The 21,260-nt window shown below is 42.8% G+C and overlaps 1 protein-coding gene across 22 annotated transcripts in view; it reads right to left on the bottom strand.

Moving 5' to 3' along the window:
- Rbfox1 (RNA binding fox-1 homolog 1) overlaps window positions 1-21,260 on the bottom strand; it is a 1,661,838-nt gene that overhangs the window by 910,918 nt on the left and 729,660 nt on the right. For all 22 annotated transcript variants that reach the window (XM_029544519.1, XM_029544538.1, XM_021209994.2 and 19 more), the window contains one exon: window positions 18,754-18,801. Coding sequence is in view for 13 of the 22 variants with exons in the window: in XM_029544510.1 (XP_029400370.1) it covers window positions 18,754-18,801 (48 nt within the window). In the remaining 9 variants the exon portion in view is untranslated. The remainder of the gene's footprint in view (window positions 1-18,753; window positions 18,802-21,260) is intronic.

Here is a 21,260-nt window from a genome sequence, read left to right as displayed (position 1 = left end):
GAGGGTCTGCTCTTTGTTTTCTGCTGTTCTCTCTCTCTCTCTCTCTCTCTCTCTCTCTCTCTCTCTCTCTCTCTCTCTCTCTCTGCCTTGTGGGTCAGATGTAAGCTCTTAGCTGGTGCTCCAGTGCCATGCCTGCCTCTCTGCTTACATTCTACCCACCATGATGATCATGGCCTCTACTGCCCTGTAAAACCGTGAGCCTCAAAATCAAATGTTTTCTTCGTTTTCTTTTATACATTACCTTGCTAAAGCAGTAGAAAGTAGCCAAGCCAACCGCTGGCCTGGAAGTCACTTTGGAGCCCAAGTTGGCCTTACACTTCCATCTCCCTGTGTGAACTACCCAGGTGCTGGGGTGTGGAGTCTGTGTCCTTATGTCTGCCTTAAAATAGTAACTCTTGGATAGTGAGACCAACATGCAAACACTTGTCTTTTATGTTTCAGTATGTTTGACATGTTCTGGTATGAACAAGGATGGCTTTTATTTCATGAGAAAATATCTGGGATTAGGTTACTGTAAGAGTGATTTAAAAAATTAAAAATAAAGAAGAAAAAGAAAGTTCGTGACTTTAGTTCACTTACTCAAAATAATCTTTGGACATTCTTTTATTTACCTAAAATGCTAAAATTGATCAACGAACCAGGGTTCCTTTCCAATCTTGTCCATGTCTTCCCAGTAGAATGTCAGCTCTGATGCATCCCATATGTGGCACCAACCAGCAGTGTTTCGGGTTTGTGCCTGGTTTATATCTCCTGGTCTATAATGTCCTGATCTATCCATGGTACTTCAGATGATAAAGGCCCTCTTTCATGCGTGCAAGTTTGTGTGTGTGTGTGTGAGTGTGTGTGTGTGTGTGTGTGTGTGTGTGTGTGCATGCGTTGTCATGTTTGTGCATTCCTGTGGAGGTCAAAAGGCAACCTCAGGTGTCATCCTCAGGGCCGTCTTTGAGCAATGTCTGTCGCTAGCCTATATTAGAATATTCCCTGGCCAGCGAGACTCAGAGATCCTTGGAGTTACAAGTGTGCACCACCACACTACCATGCCAGCTGTGGTTGGGCAGGAGTTTAACATGGTTGGGTGTGACCTCAGAATGGTTGGGTGTAGCCTCAGCATTGAGGGGGATTTAGCTTAGGTCCTTGTGATTTCAAAGCAAGTTCTTTCCAGACTGAGCCACTCCCACTTTCCTAATTACACTCACGGTTTTTCTTTGTCCAGGTAGTATTGATACTACCCTTTTGCACTGGTTAATGCGGAGACTACACCAAAAAAATCAACAATGATCTAACGTGTGCTTAATACACGCAGACCGCCTAGCATCTCCCCTGCCATTCAGCGTCTCCTCTCAAAAGACAAAGTGAACAGCTCCAGGAGAGATGGCCTTCTAAGGGAGGCTTCTGCTTCCACAAGAAAGGCTACTTCTGCGGCCTCCGTGATGCAGTTATTGTGCTGGACGGCTCATGGTAATTCATTTCAGGGGGCTTGGCCATCACGTACTACTTAAGCTGGTCTTCCATTTCTTTCTCCGGGGCCCTCAATCAACTTCTAGGACACCAATAGAGAAGCCCGCCCCCAGCCTCCACAACGGCCCTTTATCTCATCCACAGAGTCAGCAGGCTTGCTTTTCAAGGACAGAGGTCATTGCAGCCCCAGAAGTAATTGATAGCTCCACGCTTCCTTCCACTGCAGCAATTTCGAAGATGGCACAGGGCTGATGATGTTTGCAGGACTAAAGTTCAGGGGGTTGGCCCAGGCCAGCAATTGATTGCCTTTTGATATTCCTTCTCCTCTGATACTTAAGCTGAGAGGAGGGAGGGGAAACCATCTGCCCTCAGTGGCTTCTCAGGCAAATTAAAATAAATAAATAAATAAACAAACAAATAAATAAATAAACGATCTGTGAAGCCTTACCTGTTTTCCTTTTAGCTAATTAAAATAGTGTGTCTGCAGCCAGGCAATGTTTCTTGGTTGCACACTGCCACCTACTGGCTGATTGAGCCAAGACACCAGCAGCCCACCTGCTCTATGCTGAAGATAATTAGCATGCACATGCCCAGGTGTGTTTAGATTCAGAACCTAAAGTAAAGCTATGAAAACATTAAAACAGCCCCGAAGGCCATAAGGAAATTCAACTACTTCTGCACTGCACAAATTAAAAACCAGACATTTAAAGGGCCCACCACAGGTTTGTCAATAATAATGACCAGCATCATCTCACATATATGTCACTCTCTCCCTCTCCCTCTCCCTCTCCCTCTCCCTCTCCCTCTCCCTCTCNAAAAAAAAAAAAAGAGAGATCAAGTTGTCACAAAGAAATTTAAATGGGTCCTTCCCAGTGAGGGGGTTAGGGTGTGGCTAGAAGTGGAGCCCCTGCCTAGAGTTCCCCAGTGAGGGGCTAGGGTTGGGGGTAATGGCTTCTATACCCAGCACAACAAAAAAGAAGAGTATAAAGACATGTGGCCCCTTGGGCTGGTGAGATGGCTCAGTGGGTAAGAGCACCCGACTGCTCTTCTGAAGGTCCGGAGTTCAAATCCCAGCAACCACATGGTGGCTCACAACCATCCCTAACAAGATCTGACGCCCTCTTCTGGAGTGTCTGAAGACAGCTACAGTGTACTTACATATAATAAATAAATAAATCTGTAAAAAAAAAAAAACCAGAAACATGAAGACCTGAGTTTGAATCCTGATACCAACATTAAAAAAAAAAAAAGTTAAAAAAAAAAAAGACATGTGGCCCCACCACTTGAGCTATGAGTGTACAGCTAATGTCCCTGTAGCTGTGCAAGACCAGATTCTGTCCCCATTTGTCTGCTGTCTTGACAAGGAACAGTGCTGACTTTATCCACCCACCAGAAAGCCACCCAATCCAGCTCTGAAGACAGCCAGCAGTGCAGGGGTTGAGAAGGTTCTGTTCAGGACCCTAGACATCCCTATCGGTGGCTTTGTGATTTAAAATGATTCCAGCAAGTCATGGGAGCACAAACCATTACTCCAAGCCCCTGGGGAGAGGCAGGTAAGGCCCTTGCTACCAAGCCGCCTAAGTGTGATTGCTGCTCAGGATTCAGGAGAGTTTGATGCCCACAAGAGAAAAGTGCAAGTTCTCCTCCCTCTCCCTCTCCCTCTCCCTCTCCCTCTCCCTCTCCCTCTCAACTCTCTCTGTGTATGTGTATATATGTGAGTGTAAGTAAATGTAAAATATCTCTAATACTCCCTAACATACATTAATTTGAGGTCTACAGCATGAACTATCTTCAAAGTAATTCACATGGCACAATATGTACAAAAATCTTTTCCACAAGTGACACATTATATATATATATATATGTACATATGCATACACACACAGTGTGTGTGTGTGTGTGTGTGTGTGTGTGTGTGTGTGTGTGTGTGAATGGTTTGGTCTTGTGCGATCCCAGTTTACAACAGGCTATAGCTATATATACCCTCAGCATCTCAGAATAGTTTTCTAATGACAGATTTATGCATAACTGCAACTTAATTATCATGCTTAAAATGAACTTTATAGAAGGTTTATCCTGGTGCTCAGCATCATCACGTCACAAAGGACACTTAAAGCCTTCACAGTATTAATCCCAGCACTGTCTTTAGCTCGGCCCCTTTTGTCTCTTTTACTTTACAAAAGCATTTTCTTGGTAGCTTTTTAAAAACTCCCGGTCTGTGTGATCTTGTGTGTACATGTGTGTATGTGTGTAGACATGCATGCGCATAGGTGCACATGCACATGGAAGCCAGAGGTCCTTGCTAGCTCTCTCTTTGTCTCTTTTCTCTAGCTTTTCAACGCGCGTCTTTTAGCCAGTGTCTCTCACTTGGCCTGTCCTCCCTGACTTGCTTAGGAGAGCTGGCCACGAAGCCCAGATTCTCTCACAGATTCTCCCCAGAGCTCACCTTCACACAGGGCACTCTCTCTCCCATTGCTGCCGGGAATGGGACACAGACTCTCATGCTTGCGTGGCTTTACTGAATAACTCATGTTCCTCTGCCTTTGCTGTTTGTTCTTGCAGGAGTGCCTGGCCAGCAAGACCCAGGCACCAGACCTCTGTCTCTGTAGCCTGGGAGCAGAAGACAGCACTACCATGCGCGTACTATCTTTGTATGTGGGTTTTACGGCTCAAACCCAGGTCCTCATGCTTATGTGGCAGGCATGCACTTTACCAACTGACCTATGTCTCCTTACTTTCATTTCCTTCTTCATTCTGCTTTGTTTTATATTGTAGAACATTCCAACGTAACAATCTGGGGGAGGAGGGTCTCAAGACAACAGGACACTCATGGGTAGAGGTCAGGAATTCTGCCATGCACGTGTCCCCACTGGCAAGCTTAGAAATTGAAACACAGAGATGAAAAGTATGTCCAGTTTAATTAACATCGAATTCCCATCTTTCCCTTTCTTAGAAATGAAGCACCTTTTTCAATCGTTTTGGGCTGAGGTCTAAACAGAGAACAGTGGAGCTGTGCTCAGAAAGGGCGCCTCTTGTGGTCAGCTTTCAGAACTGCATCCGGGAACTTAGCTCAGAACAAAGGTCTATAGCTATAGGCAGCAGGCACTCAGTGCTCTTAATTCACCTCAACCATGAGGACAGAATTACAGAGAGATAAGCTATGGGACTAACATAATCACGTGAACACCAAAAATTTAATTTACTAGACAAAGGTGGCAAACTGGCTTTAGTTCCTGAATATGGAGAGGGGAGAGAAAGGACACATCTTACTCCTACATAGTGTTTGTTTGTTTGTGTTTGTTTACATATTTAACCAAGAAAATAAGTGCAATTTGTTATTTTGATGGGTTTTCCTACTGAACATCTTATGGAGATGGAAGATAAGCACGCATGTGCACCCCTTCTCTGTAAAGCATGCCAATGACACACTTGATCTGTTCACTGCTTCTGTGATGTCTGGTTGCATCTCTGCATCTTCCTGAAGGCAATGAAGAGCTTTAACCAAGGTTGGGTTAAAACAGAGGTTTGCTGACTCTGAAACTACTACAAAGATTTGAAATTTTCTGTAAGTTATAGTAAAAGACCCTAAGTTCCATTCAGCCTACATTTCCATCCGAATTTATATTGTAACGTATTTATGGGAGCTGATTGAATTCTGCCCTCACCATGAAGGTCCAGAATATTCAGGCAGTTCATTCAGAAATGTACAAATATTTCAATAATTATATGAATATAGTTTTAATATGAAGACACTTACTGAGCAGTGTGTCCAGCCCACTTGCTGGTCCTTTCTACCTTTCATGGGGAAACATAACAATGTAGATTATAATGATAAACATAACAATGTAGATTATAATGATTGATAGACATAACAATTTAGATTATAATGATAGGAGCTTTCATCAGATAGTGCCTGCCATGGCCTATTTCCTGGTAAATCTAACTTGCACACTGGAAAGCAGAAAGAAAGTCTAAAACCCAACATGTATAGTTACTGCAAATGAGAACCTACCACCTCATCCATGAAGAGGTCAAAGAAGATGCAGAGACGAAGGGAACAGTTGCCATAGTTACAGTCTCATCAGTCCCTGAGGACATGGGAAACTCCACCCTAATTGCAATCTGTACCTTTTTTTTCCCCCAACCAATGTTTAAGGTGGTGTTTCTCTTCAGCCCCATATTTTGCATGAGGATATCACAGGGCAGACAGACCAGATTCCTACAATGCCTTTAATTGAACACCATGAAGGATTGCACTGAACCATGTCCTAGCCCAAAGTCTAAACTCTGAACCACCCAGCCTAGTCACTCACATAAAAATATTGCTTTAAGGGGCTCTGTGAGTACACCAGACAAAACTAGGAAAGTAGAGAGCTAAGAGCTGTGGCTTTATGAGAGGGATGTTAGTGCTTGTTTGAATAGAGGATTTTAGTTTTCTCTCTCTCTCTCTCTCTCTCTCTCTCTCTCTCTCTCTCTCTCTCTCTCTCTCTCTGGAAAATCTCAGAGGGCACAGAGATATTTTAACAGCCAGAGAACCTGGAAGTCTGTTGCTACGCAGCGTCCTCTGAACATAGCAGGGAGGCTTCAGCCATGGGATCGCAACACTATGGTTGTATAAAGAAGAACCGCCCAATAATCACACCAGTTGACATGCCAACATGGAAATTTCCAAAGTCTACCCCTAGATGAAAATTTGTAGGCAATCCATGGCTTCTGAAAGACACAAAAGCAGTTTACTTCAGGAACAAACTCCCAGTGCTAAGTAGCTAGCCATAAACACACGCATACATATATACAGTATATCTGTATGTATACCTGCACGCATATATATACACACATGTATATATGTGTATGTATATATTTATACTTCTATATGTATATATACATACAGTATATTTATATGCACACCTATATATGTGTGCATATATGTATGTATATGTATACATATATGTATACACATACATATACATATATATAAAGGTCATGCAGTCTAGATGAAATAGGAAGAACACTGAAGGAACTGGATGTCAGAGAGAGAATATGGAGGCCAGAAATGATACAATTACTCTGCACTTGTGTGTGGAAATTCTAAAACCATAAATTTAAGAAAATAAGACAAAAGGACAAACATTTTTTTCAATGAATGCAGCAGAAAGCATGATCCTGGCATAACTATGAGGCTTGCAAAGGTAAACTGAGTCTGAGCCTTGAAAAAAGCACAGACACATGTCCCCTCCATTGTCTCCTCCATGACAGGAACATGTGGCTCCACTCCCTGACATAAAGTGGCTTACCCTCAGGTCTCCTTGCCTTGTGCTCACTGCATTCCTCTCAATGGCTTCCTTTCTGTTGTAATAAACTTTAGGACACTGTCTGGTAATATCAAACTGCACGTCTTCCACAAATAGACTCTCGGATTAAATGAATTGAAAACAGCACTATTCCTCATTTATTAAATCCTCACTTACTCTTCTGCCTGCTGGAAGCTCGGTTCTCTATTCAGAAAGATTAGCGAGCATGGGAGCAGTGCTGGGGACAGAACAGCGACATGCAGAGAGCTGTTCATTCTGACGCATGGGAAATGGGAATGGTTTGAAACGGAGATTATATTCTCGCTGTGTGATTCAGCTGCACTCCACAACACACCCTGTGGCACCTCCCAAATCACTTTCATTTGAGAAGGGAAGACTTAGGTTTCATTTGGGAGCACCCCTATAAGCCATTGGGTCACCTGGTTTCAGCTGGCCTTCTGGATGAGCTACACAGTGAGCCCCATCAACTATTCATGGGCAGTGATTACCGTTCAGAGCTCAGATGTGAAAGTGCAAGCCGCCTTCAGTCAGTTGGAACCTCTACTCAGAAATACAAAGGGCTTAAAGGATTCCTCCCGTCCATTCTGTGCATCTTGGACCTTAGTTATGGTCTATATTAGAAGTACATCATTAAGGGAAAAGCTAGTCTAGGATCTTTCCTCAAAAGATAAGAAACTCCTTTGTAATCAGAAAAACCTCTAGGGATCTTTTTGTTTTATTGCTGCGCTACTTAAAAAAAAAAAAAAAAAAAAAAAAAAAAAAAAAAAAAAAAAAAAAACTTGTCTTAATTGGCAGAAAAAAAAAACATACATTAAGATATCATTTATTATATGCCTATGACTTCTCATTATTATAAAACCACTTGCCATAAACAAGTTAAAGAAGGAAGGGTTAATTTTAGCGAATGGTGTCTGAGGGTTCAGTCCATAAGTCTAGGTATGTACTTCACAGCAAGCGGGGAAGCACAGAGAAAGGATGTTAGTATATATTTGGCTTCCTCTTTTCTCCCTATTTATTCTACCTGGGTGTTTAGCCAGTGTATAATAATTTTTATATAGACTACATAGTTAACATATACAGGATAAAAGGAAATATCCTATATAAAGTGAATTTCATTTCTTCTTCCTGCCTTTCCTGGGAGAAATGCATGGCTGGTGTCATACATCTCCTGCACCAACCTAGAACTTATGGTCTGTTTGGTCACATGATGCTCAACCTGTCCAGGAACATATGACAATTCTTCACTAAAATTATAAAAATCATTTTATAATTATAAAATTAGTCTCCCCACTAGAAACTGGGGAGATGGTTCAGTTGGTAAAGTGCTTGTCTCACAAACATGAGACTCTCCACCGCCCATGTAAAATGCCAGTTGTGGAAGGCTGTACCTGTGAGCTCTTCACTGGAGATGTGGAGACAGGAGGGTCCCTGGGGATTGCTTGTCAGCCACTCTAGTCAAAGTAGTGAGATCCTAGCTACATGAGATACCCTAGATCCAAAACAAGCTGAAGAAAGATAGAGGAAGAACTTGAGTGTCAGCCTCTGGCCTCTGCACACACATGCACACATACTTGTACACCTACACAGAGAAGTACACACCATTTAATGGGCAAAAGTCATTGGTAGACAAATGTTTGCTTGTTTGATGTCACTTTGTATTAATCACATTCAATGTCACAAGATAAATAGGTCACTACCTTTTATGTGAAGAAAATAAAGATTCCCATAGCCTGTCTGTCCATGGATTGAGCCATCTAGCGCTAGAGTGGTCCAAACTTTCCCTAATCAAAGCCTGACTTTTAATGAGACTTGATTTTTGATTGAAAGGGTTAGGCTGTATAATGAACTTCTGGGCCAATACATTGCTTGAGGCCTAATTTTTATTTAATTCCAGTTCCCTGATGTTTGTGGTATGGAGTTCTTAATTTATGTTGGATCTTTAAATTTTTCTCTTTTGGGTCTTTGATGTCAATTGCCTTTTGGGGGCAATAAGTCCATTTTGAATTTAAGGGTAATATAATCAAATTCTAGTCCCCATAGAAACCCTTCATTTTCTGTCTACATTTTTAAAGTGTCCACATTGCTATTGGCCCTTTATTACAGAAGAACTTTTAAATAAAGTAAAGTGTGTTATGTGTCCTAAATTTGGGGAACGCCTGGATGTGCAATGGACTAGCTGCTGTCTGGTCAGGCAAACTTTGATGTAGAAAGTAACTGTGTCACTGGGTAGTCAAAGTCACCTTATGCCTTATGGTGTGATTTTGTTCTTTGTCCACATGCCAGACATACATGTGCGTGCATGTATGTGGTGTGTAAAAAACAGTGAGCTGATATCTAGATAGAGTCCAGGTCTCTTCATTCATAGGGCATCAATCCCCAGCAGGCCCTTCCTACCCTATGTATGCCTCCCTGCAATGCTACTACAACCTTCTGCAATATAACTCATGATGGAGAGCATAGTTTGGACCAGGACCCATGACCTTTCCCAAATGGGGTAGGCATTTTTCCTATATTGCAGTACCGTCTTGGAATTTATAGGGAATTTATATGAGGTGGTATGTGATCCTTTAAATCATGGCAGGTCTCTGTCCAAGGATGCCATGACTAGAATACCCTCCTCCTTACTCAGGGGTCCTCCAAGCCCTTTGTAATATGGGCAAGTTGAAATAGAAACATGTGTGAAACATTTGTATATAGTATGTACATGTAAATGCATACACTGTGCATATGTGCATGTGTCCCCAGCAGTACATACATTTGTGTACATATGGTGTGTACCTGTGTGATACGTGGACATGAGTGTACAAGTGGTTCATACATTTGCTGTGAGTATGTATATATCCATACTACTAGAGCATGTGTACTTGTGTGAAGTGTACATATACATGTACATTATTGTACATGCATGTGAGTGTGTTCATACTAAGTCCGTGATTGATCTTCTAAGCTGTTTTATTCCTCTAGAGAATGTAGCAATTTCTCAGAGATGCTACAACAAATTATCATAATCACAGCCCAGGGAATTTCCTTACGATTCTGGAACCTGAGTGCCTAAAACCAGGGCACCAGGAGAGCTGATCTTTCTTTGTGTCTTCCTGGCTTCTGCAAATGGCCCTCTATCATGGGATTTTTGGACTGAATCATTACTGCTCTGGCCACTGCCTGCAGCTCTATTCCTGCTTCCCTCTTCTTTATGTATTCAGTGTCTCTAAACCTCACCCTGTCTGATCCATGGCCATCTGCAGTCCATGAAGCTATTTTGCACCTGTGTAAGCTACTGTCAGAAGTAAAACTAGATGCCTTCATTTCCTTCCTCTCTGCCTTCCTTTTTCCTTCCTTCTCTTTATTTTGTCCTCTTCTAGAGCATACTCTCCCCTCAAGAAAACAATCCTCATTTAAAACGAAATAGATAATCTCAAATATTCTTCTCAAACACCTACCTACACACACACACACACACACACACACACACACACACACACACACACCACATGAACCAACAGAAGTTAAGTATGGCTGTTTGCTGGTAAGTCATGCCCTTGAGAGGCTGAAGCAGGAGGATTGTAAACTCCTGGGTAGTCTGTACTCTATAGCATGATATATTACAAGAAGAAAAATGATCAAAGATGGGGGGGGGGAGAGGGAGACAGACAGACAGAGACAGAGAAGGAGAGAGGGAGACGGATGGGGGAGGGAGACAAAGATAGACACAGACAGACAGATGGACAGATGGACAGATAGATATATAAACACAGAGATAGAGACAGGGAGAAAGAGGGACAGAAACAGAGAGTATCATATGATGGATGTATTAATTATATTGCTTACAAAATTACTTCACAACGCATAGGAATATCAATAAAATATGCTGATGCCTGAAGTGTACAAAGACTTTTATTTGACAACTATACATCAAGAAATCTGGAAAGATGATAAAACAATTGCATACCAACAGAGAAAGCCTGGTAAGTCGATGTTTACAGCTATCCATAAGAACTTCGGAGGCATGTGCCACACATGTACATGCGCACAGATGCAGCATCCCAGTGGCTCACCTCCCCCAGCCTTCCGCCAAGTTCTGCTGATGGTGCCTGAGGTCCCATCAAAACTCATTTCAGCAACCTAGTTGCTGAGATGGATGGCATCATCTCAGAGGTTCCTGACCTTCATCAACAGGAAAAAAAATTCAGCTGAACTCTGCAGAAGCGCCAGGACAACATAAATCACATTTGGACAGTCTGTGCTTTCTATCTAACATGTGAAGACACCCAATCATACAGCGAGACTGGGATAATAAAATGTACCAACAAAACAGAAAGAAAAATTAATTAGCGCTCACTCTGCCCGTCATGTAAAAAGCAACTGGTCTTTTTTTCCCATTAAGAAGAGATGGCAGAACTGTCCTAAAAAAAAAAAAAATAGCGTGCACTTAATTAAGCATTTCTTAAATACATTTTAATTCAGAGTTTAGAGAAAGAAGGCATCACTAAAAATTATACAAAGGGATAATCTCGCTTCTCTTAAGCAAAATAAATGACAAATGAAAGCAATAGCTGTAATTAATGGTATTAAAAGGCAGGCGACTGAGCCCCCGTTAATATGTAATTGCAGAAAGAAGACAAACTGTGCCTTTAAAATTAAGAGATCAAAACAGCTCTGTTTATCCAAGGCTGAAATCAGATTGCTCATCACCAAAGTGGAATCAATACAACAGGCTTCTCCAGAGTCTATGCAAGGATACGTGATAGAAGGCTTTTATTTGTGAGATCTTTAAACCATGCATTATTCATGAAAACCTCAGTGCTTTGACTGGGTACAAGTCTGTAGTATGGGAAGAAAAAGTAGACATGCTCAAAAGGGTGCATGCTTGAAGAAGACTTTTCTACTCTACCTTGGGCAAAAAGTGCAGGGCCTTTGGATTTGTTTCAGTCATAGTTTGACAGGCTTGATAGGAAGAATCTATATATAGCACATGTAGTACTTCTATCATCCCTTTTATTCTCTGTAGGCATCTCTAATAAAATGTACACTCATTCGTGTTTAAAAACATACATAATACATATATTGTTGCTCCAATTCCTTTATCCTCTGGAGATATCATTAATCAATCATACATCATTAGTTCTGGCAAAGAATGAATCCATCTGTAACACATAAACCACTGCCCCTATACCTTTACTCTCTGCTGGCATCCTTAATCAATCACCCAGAAGGCCTACTTCTCACCTTCAGTCTGCTGTTATCAGCAGGGCCATTCTGGTAAGTCCATAACCACTCAGAATGGAAGCCTCAGCGATCTACGGTTAGCAACCCTCTCCACATAGCCTTATCCAGACCAGAAACATCCACAAGATGCCTGACTTCTCAGTAACTGGGGACTTGAGATATTGTGGAAGCTTTGTTATTTACTTTGCTGTTTATTAACAGGTCCCACATGTAGCCTCTCTGGTCTCATGACAGGGGTAACACACTGAGTCAATGTTAAAATGCAGAAGGAAAGCAGGGACAGTAAGCTGGACAGTGGTACATACTTGGAATCCCAGGTACTCTGAAGCCTGAAAGAGGAGGGGCTTGAGTCCCAGGCAAGACTGGGTTACAAGAACAAGTTTTAGACCAGATCTGGCTGTCAGAATCCCTGTCTCAAAATTCCAACAAAACCTAATCAACTATTAAGGCAACTTGAACTCTGGGAACATAACCCGATGCCCAGCCAAAAGAACAAGAGCCTCAAGCTTGTCAGCTCACCAAGCCCTTGGGGACCACAGAAGTGTCTCATCTCCATGTTACTTGAGCTTGTGGGCACTTGAAGAATTAAACAGCCAGGAAGCTGCTGGGCTTGGTGTTCAAACCTCGGCATTTGAGAACCTGAGCTAAGCTAATAGCCATTCTGCTAGACCACAACTCTATGGACTGGCTCCCCACAACCAGCTTCAAGGCCAAGAGGTATCTGTATCTGACAGCTCACTCCACACCCCCCGCTGCACACTACGCAGTACATCGAAGTATTGCAGGGAGTGCCCAGTGCCCCCTCATCATCTGACACTTGGGTTTCTGACCCATTAGAGATTAATGGAACTTGATACCACAACTCACTGTAGAAGCCCCATCAGTTTCACAAATTTTCCTAAATTACATGAAAGAGAGATGCCCCCTAACATCTCATTTTCAAAGTTAAGACAACCCATACTTTAAAGGCAGGCACCAAAAGGCACCCTGCTTGAAGATGTTCTAATCTACACAACTAATTCCCAGCCAGACTGGAATGGCAAACTCTGGCAGTGACCATCCATCCCAAAGAGCCTGAAGTGTCTATGGATTAAGGACTGAGACAATACCTTGGTGTGAGGAAATGAGAGGAAACCAGGCAAAGGAAGGTGTCATAGAGGATTGTTTTGTATTGGCGCCAGCTATTTCTGCTCTGTTGAGAGTCTCTGTGAAGGATCTCACATGTGGAAGCTACTCATACACTAGGAGTGAAATTTTGAGTGGTATGCACTGATTTTGTTTGACTTACTTTCCCCACAGGATTGTATAATAAGAAGTACATCCCAGTGGTCTACAGTCAATGGCACACTCCCTGTGCTGAAACCCACCTCTCCCTGTATGATCTGAGGGATTTGAGGAATGTTTACTAACCCCATGCTGTGATTTGTTTCATTCAGGAACATAATTATCGGGCCACAAGGCTCTTGGCAAATGTTTGATAAGAGATTAAATATGAAGCACTAAAAACTGCCTATGACATTCTCTATGTGTCAACTAGATGGTGATGTAATTAACTGGTTTTTTTTCCTCTTAAGAAAAATAATTTACAGGACTGGAGATGAGGATCAGCTGGTAGATATGTATATAGATATGCCTAGAATACTTGAAGTTCTGGGTTAGAAATCCAGTAGTATATAAACCTAGTACGATGGCACACACCTGTAATTCCAGCATTGAAGGGATAGACACAGGTGGGTCAGGAGTTCAGGACTGTATCTGGCTCCATTGTGAGTTCCAAAGCAGTCTGGGATCCATGAGATGCTGTAGCTGCTGTATCAATGATTATTTATAAATGAGGCTGTATCCATTTGGAATAAGCTATGGATGACAGCAATGGTGGCTGAGGTCAAGTCACAGCCTTGGAGAACCAACCTGAGATGCAAAATGTGAATGATCAGACAAGCCAGGGGACACAGAGGATATGTAGATGGCAAGATCATGACTGAGCTGAAAAAGTCCTGAACAAGTAGAAACAGCAAACAGATAGACACCATTTGGCCATGTGACTATGCTTAATTCTCTGACCCCTCTGTAAGACTTTATGAGATTCCACGTAACATGGATTTCTGTTCCATTCAAGGGTTCAAAGGTTTGTGGTACTCTTGTGCTTATTGGACTTCCTTAGGCGGCCCTGACCTATTTTCCATCTCATCTTCAAGCTCAAGCCCTGTTTTCTGTTGTATCCTGAGCCCCAGTTTTAGGACCACCATTTGTTATGATGTTTGCCACAGATATCTATCTTTGTATCCATTCTAGGATCCCATCTGTTGTGTGGCTTTCTGTGGAAAAATGTGGACAAACATCTGCTAAACCTAGATAGAACACAATAACAGACCAAATAAATAATTTGACTGAAATATAACAAGGAGAAGCAAAGGGCTTGTCAGGCTTATTCATGGAGAATTAGTGAGGAGTTACTTATAGGGGTATAGATGACTCAGAACCCACTGCATCAGCAAAAAGGTCATCCCAGCATGGGTTAAGACCCAAGAAACCTTAACCTTTGGGGCTTTGATCTATTTCCACTACAGGACAGAAATGGGCCCCCCATACCTGTTGATACAGTTCTTCAAGACTACCTGTCTCTCTCACAGTGCAAGTGCTGGCCAAAGATATAGTCTGAGTGCATAGCATTAAGCAAAATAGGTCAATGTCTCTAACCATCACACCTTCAAGCCCATACAAAGGAAACTTGAGCTATAAGTTTCAGAATCACCCAAACTCTTCTGTACAATTTTCTGGCAGATCTGGAGCTGTTTAGCTGTTCCAGGCAAGGTACAAAGTGGGAAGTGGAACGCCTGCCTGTGTTTACAGCCTTTGACAAATGGGCTCTTGTCTTCTCCTGACAGACTCTCCTTGACTGATGTGCAAGCCTCTGTGCTCATCACCAGAATCACCGTCCTCATCATAGTTTGAAATTCAGATGGATTTTACACCACAAATAAAAACAAATTCAAATGTGTCAGTTCCCTGAGCAGGAATACAGGTGCTGTAATGTCATGCTTGTGCAGCTGTACACAGTCAGGCATGGATGCGGGGTGATGGGTTACCTCCCATCGCTTTGCTGAATCCACATTAGTCTTATGACTGGGGAGGCATCACCTACAGTCCAGTATCAAGTAGCAGGGTACCAACCTCCACATGCCTGTAATATGTTCCAGTGGCATCTTCCAGGAGATCAAAGGAGATGGAAGGACCCTTTTCTGATGTGGGTATAGTCTCAGGAGCTCTGCTAATTCATCTAATCACAATCTTGGTATCCACCAAGAAATTTCCCATAAACAACAAGGTGAGGTTTCCCACATGACAGTGAGCTTTCTGTTGTCCCAAAAGAAACCAGACAGCCAAGATACAGGAGAACAGGAGAGACAATGAATGTCTTCTTGATCTGTTGAGTCTTCTTTGGGGGTCACTAAGTCTCTGAGATGCTCAAAATAGAGAACCAACTCCTAAAAGTTGTCCTCTGACCTTACAAGTGTGCTGTGACACACACACACACACACACACACACACACACACACATACACTATATATATATGTATATATATATATACATATATATATACGTATATATATATACATATATATATATATATATATAGAGAGAGAGAGAGAGAGAGAGAGGGAGAGAGAGAGTATGTATGTATATAATAGATAAAATAAAATGCAAAAATAAAAACACCTCCCAGGGAGTTTTGACTGAGTGGGGACTGTCATGGTTCTTCCAGTCATCCCAGGATACAACAGGGCAAGGCCTCATTTCCAAATAAGCATCACAATCTAGTCAAAAGGAGCAAAGCGAGGCATGACATTGGAAGCACAAGGTCTGGGTGTGTGACTCATCCGGTAGGGTGCTTGCTTGGCATGCACAAATCCCTGAGCTGGATCCCTCATGCCACGTGATTAGGCTAAGGTGACATAAGTCTAAAATTCAAGTGCTTCAGAGGTAGAGGCCAGAGAAAATGAAGTTCAAGGTCATCTCCGGCTACACATCAAGTATGAGACCAGCCTGGTCTACATGAGGCACTATCAAGAAGGGGGGCACACAAGGAATAGGACAGCAGGAGCAGAACTGTACTGAAGTGTTGATATTAAAATAAAAAAAAAAAATTCTACCAGTGAGAAATGCAACGAGGTATACAGACAAAGGTGCAGATGGAGGGGCAGAGCATGCAGGAAGAGAGAAAACAAAGGAAGGTTTAAAAACAAAAAGCAAAAATGACAAAGTTGAAAAGAAAATCAAAGTTATGTTTGGATGCTGCTAGCTCTTGAAGAGGCGGTGGGGGTGGGGCTGGGAGGGCACTGTCCAGCAGAGGCGGGGNTGGGGGGNGGGNNNGGGAGGGCACTGTCCAGCAGAGGCGGGGTTGGGAGCAGGGCTCTGGGAGGGCACTGTCCAGCTTTCTCCACTAACAGGAGCTTTGCTTTAGAGAAAAGCTTGCCAAGCCTCCATCCAAAACCCTCAGTTGTAAAAATCCACACGGGTTCAAGGGGACCACTGCTTCTGAGGCAGGTTTACGTATTATTGTGGCACCTCTGTCATCTCCTGCCATTTAGTCCCACTTTATTAAATTACCAATCTTTTCTGAAGCATTTAGGTTACAGAGAAAGGAACAGAGGGACACATGCACACAACAGAAGAAGGTCCATCTCTTCAAATGTATAAATCCTGGTAACAAGTTATACTTCATAGTAGCAGACAGGCTGTGATGCATTCTTAGACACAAATGATAGTCACTTCAGGGGTCACCGCAGCCATCTCCCTGAGTGGTCGCAGGCTGTGTCTCCGGCAGAGTGTCTACAGGACATGAGCTTTTCTGATGAGGCTGGAGGTGCTTCCCTTTGGGACACTTAGAAATTGATTACGAGTTTTACATGGAGGGAAAGAACTCCAGGAGATACAACATCCTCAGCCAAGGAAAGGTAGACTGAGCAGGGTTCTGTTTGTGCACATCAGGAAGACACATCACTAGCTGCTGCAACACTTGGGTTCACTTGCAAATCAGTCATGTCAGCTCAGTGTCAGGGAACAAGTGAAAAACCTTTCAGAGACGCTTTATTGAACATTTCCAACGTAAGCCAAGCCTGTGTGACGAGAAAAGATTGTGTGTAGCACGCACACATGGGGATGTAGGCCTGTGTGTGTGCGCCTGTGTGCATGCATGTGCATGTGTGCACAAATGTGTGTATGTGTGTGAACACACATGTGCATGTGTTTTCCTTTCTCCAGAAGAATTGAAACTATGTAGAGAATAACCCTGTACAACTTCCTCCCTCAGTACGCATCACAGATAAGTCATAGAGCCAGGTGTTGGTGATGGATAGACAGACCACAGACAGAAAGGGCAGGTGGAACAGAGCCAGGGTGGCTTAGAAATCTCAGAACATATTCCAGCCCATTTATCTTGTTAATGATAGAGCTGAAGTTATTCCTTCAGCACCTACTACTCTGGTAGCCTTTCAAACTCTATCAGGAATTCATCTCTTAAAAATTATACCAGATATAAATATACTTGTGGACATCATAAACTTTTCAAGGAAAAGCAGAGCACCTGAATTTGGCAGCCAGCTTTCTGAGCACAGTGATATGGGATCAACAGCTGAAAAGGGACAAGCCGGAAGGGAACGTCTATGAGAGTATGTGTCACGTAAGTGGCAAGTTCTTGTGTCCCAGCCATAGATGTCCACATATGTGCTCAACAGAAGGCTCTCTTACAGCACGTGTGATACTTCCACATTCGCATGGAAGCAGAAATCAGCTAAGGCAAAGCTGTAGTATAAACATGAACTGCTATGATGAACACTCCCTAAAACTGTGCAGGTGATTGCTTTATATTTACAAGCAAGTCCTTTTCTGTGGAGTCATCTGACACATCAATCAGCGGATGTCCTGGCCATCATGAAATTATGGCTCAAAACCTTGTGTTGAGATAATGACCACACAGGGCCACAATGGTGCCACTGCACTGAGACACTGTCCTAAACCCATAGATAATGTCAGGAGTAACTATGAGGCCCGTGCCCCATGTTCTTGCATCTGCACCTCCTTTGTATTCCGTTGTGCTTTGTCGTAGAAACTTCTTTGAACTTTTGCTAATAAGGAGAGACTGAGAACAATGATCTGACAGTTGCTTCTCCTGAGGGGTCCAAAGCTAACGAACAAATTAAATGGGAGGAAACCCCATATATCCGCTAGGTAACTTTCCACTGGTCTCCCATCTAAGATAGGAAGTCGCTGCTTATGTGGATAGATCCTGAAGGAAACTAAGGCAAGCTCACTTTCAAGTAGATACACACGGATCAGATACACATAGCTATATTTTCAGATTCTAGACATCATCATTCTATAATTCATGTAATGTTATATTATGGTATATATGATACATAACATATGGCACACACATCAAGCATTAACCACATTCATTTAAATTGTGATAGGAAGCATCAATAAGCTATCTTTTTCTGAAAAGAAGGATAGTAAAATAAAACCACAGGTACACTTTCTTGTAAAACCCAATCAGACTGCACACACTCTCCCCTCTGCAGCTATTAGAAACAACACAGACTGTAGGGGAATAAAATCATGGACAGTTTAAGGTGTCGGTCTGCTTGTGTCAATGCGCAAGTCACATCCAGAGCGTGGTCTGGTGAGGTGTCCCAGGCTGCCATTACAACATCCGTACTGTGTTTGAAACCAGAAAGGCAAGATATATGGACTTACCTTTCTGTCCTCTGTCTGCGCGCAGTTATTGCAGTCGGCTTTGATATCCTGGAGGAGAAGAAAGAACAGGCGTCAGGCTTGTACTTGGAGGACCTTCTGTGGTGCTGCTGAGGTGCCCTTTATATTAATAAAGGATGACACTCCCAGCAGCTCTTAGCAGCTCCTTCTCGAGTCACTGCCCTTTATGGTGGTTTTGGAGGTGTGCATGGTGGTGTTTGCGTTGGAGGCATATGAGTGTTGTAAGGAGGCTTTCTTACAGACAGATGAGGGGTGAACCTGAGGGCTACGGGTCAGAGAGCAGTAAAGAGAAACTGAGCGCCAGGAAAATTATCTCTCCCACCTCCCAGTGACTTTATTTGTGTGAAAAGGAACTGTTAAAGTAGACTTAATGTACTCTCCTACACTTGTCACGTGCAAATATATCTGGCTTCAAAACAAGCCATCACCAGGTAGTTGTTTTTGCTCATTCAGCCACCTTCCTATTCATCTCTCTGTCCAACCATCTATATGCTCATCCTGCCAACCATCAACGCGTCCATCCACCCATCCAACCCACCACCTGTCCATCAGTCCATCAGTCTGCCTATATCTACCCATCCCTCAATCTATCTAACGACTCATCCATCTCTCCTTTTATCCATCTAACTATCAGTCGATCTACTTCCCAACTATACTTTTATCCATTTACCCATGACCCATTTAGCTGTCAGTCTGCCTGCCTGGCCACCTACTCATCAATGTACCTATCTATACATTTTTTCATTCATCCATCCATCTATCCTTATATACAGTCACACATACATGCATAAATTCATACATGCATATGTTCATCCATCTATCCATTCATCTATCATTCCATCCATGTTTTCATCTATCCATTGACACTTCTACCTGTCCATCTAGCACCATGGTTGCCTGCCCACACACCCACCCATCCATCTATGCACTCAACCACTCATTCATTTATCTATCCATCCTTCACTCAGCTGTCACAAAGTCACTATATTTAATGCCTTTCTACATTGTCTTAGTCAGGGTTTCTATTCCTGTACAAACATCATGACCAAGAAACAAGTTGGGGAGGAAAGGGTTTATTCAGCTTACACTTCCATGTTGCTGTTCATCACCAAAGGAAGTCAGGACTGGAATTCAAGAAGGTCAGAAAGCAGGAGCTGATGCAGAGGCCATGGAGGGATGTTTCTTACTGGCTTGCTTCCCCTGGCTTGCTCAGCCTGCTCTCTTATAGAAATCAAGATGACCAGCCCAGGGATGCCACTACCCATAATGGGCCCTCCCACCCTTGATCACTAATTGAGAAAATGCCCCACAGCTGGATCTCATGGAGGCACTTCCCCAACTGAAGCTCCTTTCTCTGTAATAACTCCAGCTTGTGTCAAGTTGACACACAAAACCAGCCAGTACGTACATCTAATATTTTTTGTTGTTTTTTTCTCATACAAAGGTGAAAACTAACTTTAAATAACTTGCTAGATAGAAGAAAAGACACATTCACACAAAAAATTATGGAAGTGACTTTTTATGCAAAAGATTCAGGGTTCAAATGATGGATCATTAAATAAAGACATCTGTGCCAGTCTAACAAACTCATTAAATCACCAGGATACACTTATTAGGAGAAGTTCAGCTCCAATAAGCTCTCCTTTGACATGTACCGATATTCAATGGCATGTACTTGCCCTCACACACATGGAATGAGTGAATACATGTAAAAAAACAAAAGAGAGATATTTAGTACCCACTCATATCAGGCCAGGTTCTAGATACAAAGGACCCAATAGTGTATAAAACACAAGGAAGAACCTGTCTTGACAATGCTCTTATTCTGGGGACAAAGGAAAAATACAAAAGGAAGATGGGTAAATGTACCTGGAAGAAGCTATGCACTGCCGTGATAAAACTACTTGGGTAGCATGTGCAAAGCTGAGTGCAGGAGCCTCAGGTTTCAATCAGAGGAAGTGGCCCTGAGCTGAGTCCTCAGGATGGTCCAGACTGCATGATGGGCTCCTGGGGTGATGAAGCACAGCCAATGGAGGAGCCCAGATGGGGTTTTATTTGAACTCTAGCAAGGAGGGTGGGCCTTCAGCAAGAGGGCAGCAAGTCAATAAAGAGTAGGGGAAGAGAGCAGAGATCAGCACAGCGTACACAAAGTCACAGCTAACCACAGCTAAACGGATGGCAGAGTTCTCAGCGAGCTCCTTGAAACCCCAGGCGCAGTGACTTGGATGTTTTGGTTGATATTCCTGGGAGACCTGCTCTTTCCTGAACGAAAATGGAGGAGTGGGTCTGGAAATCCAGGGAAGAAGGGGTGGGAAACCAGGAGAGTGGGGAGGGGAAACCTCAAAACTGTGGTTGGCATGTAACACATGAGAGAAGAATATATAAATTCATATTTTAAAATACATTTCATGGCCATCTTAGGTCTCAGGAAGTTTATAGAGGTAAGAAGAAGAAGAAGAAGAAGGAGGAGGAGGAGGAGGAGGAGGAGG

Source organism: Mus pahari, chromosome 12, assembly GCF_900095145.1.
Source record: "Mus pahari chromosome 12, PAHARI_EIJ_v1.1, whole genome shotgun sequence".
Lineage (NCBI taxonomy): Eukaryota > Metazoa > Chordata > Mammalia > Rodentia > Muridae > Mus > Mus pahari.
The sequence above is the reverse complement of the archived record's forward strand: the minus strand, read 5'-3'. Positions and strand labels throughout refer to the sequence as shown.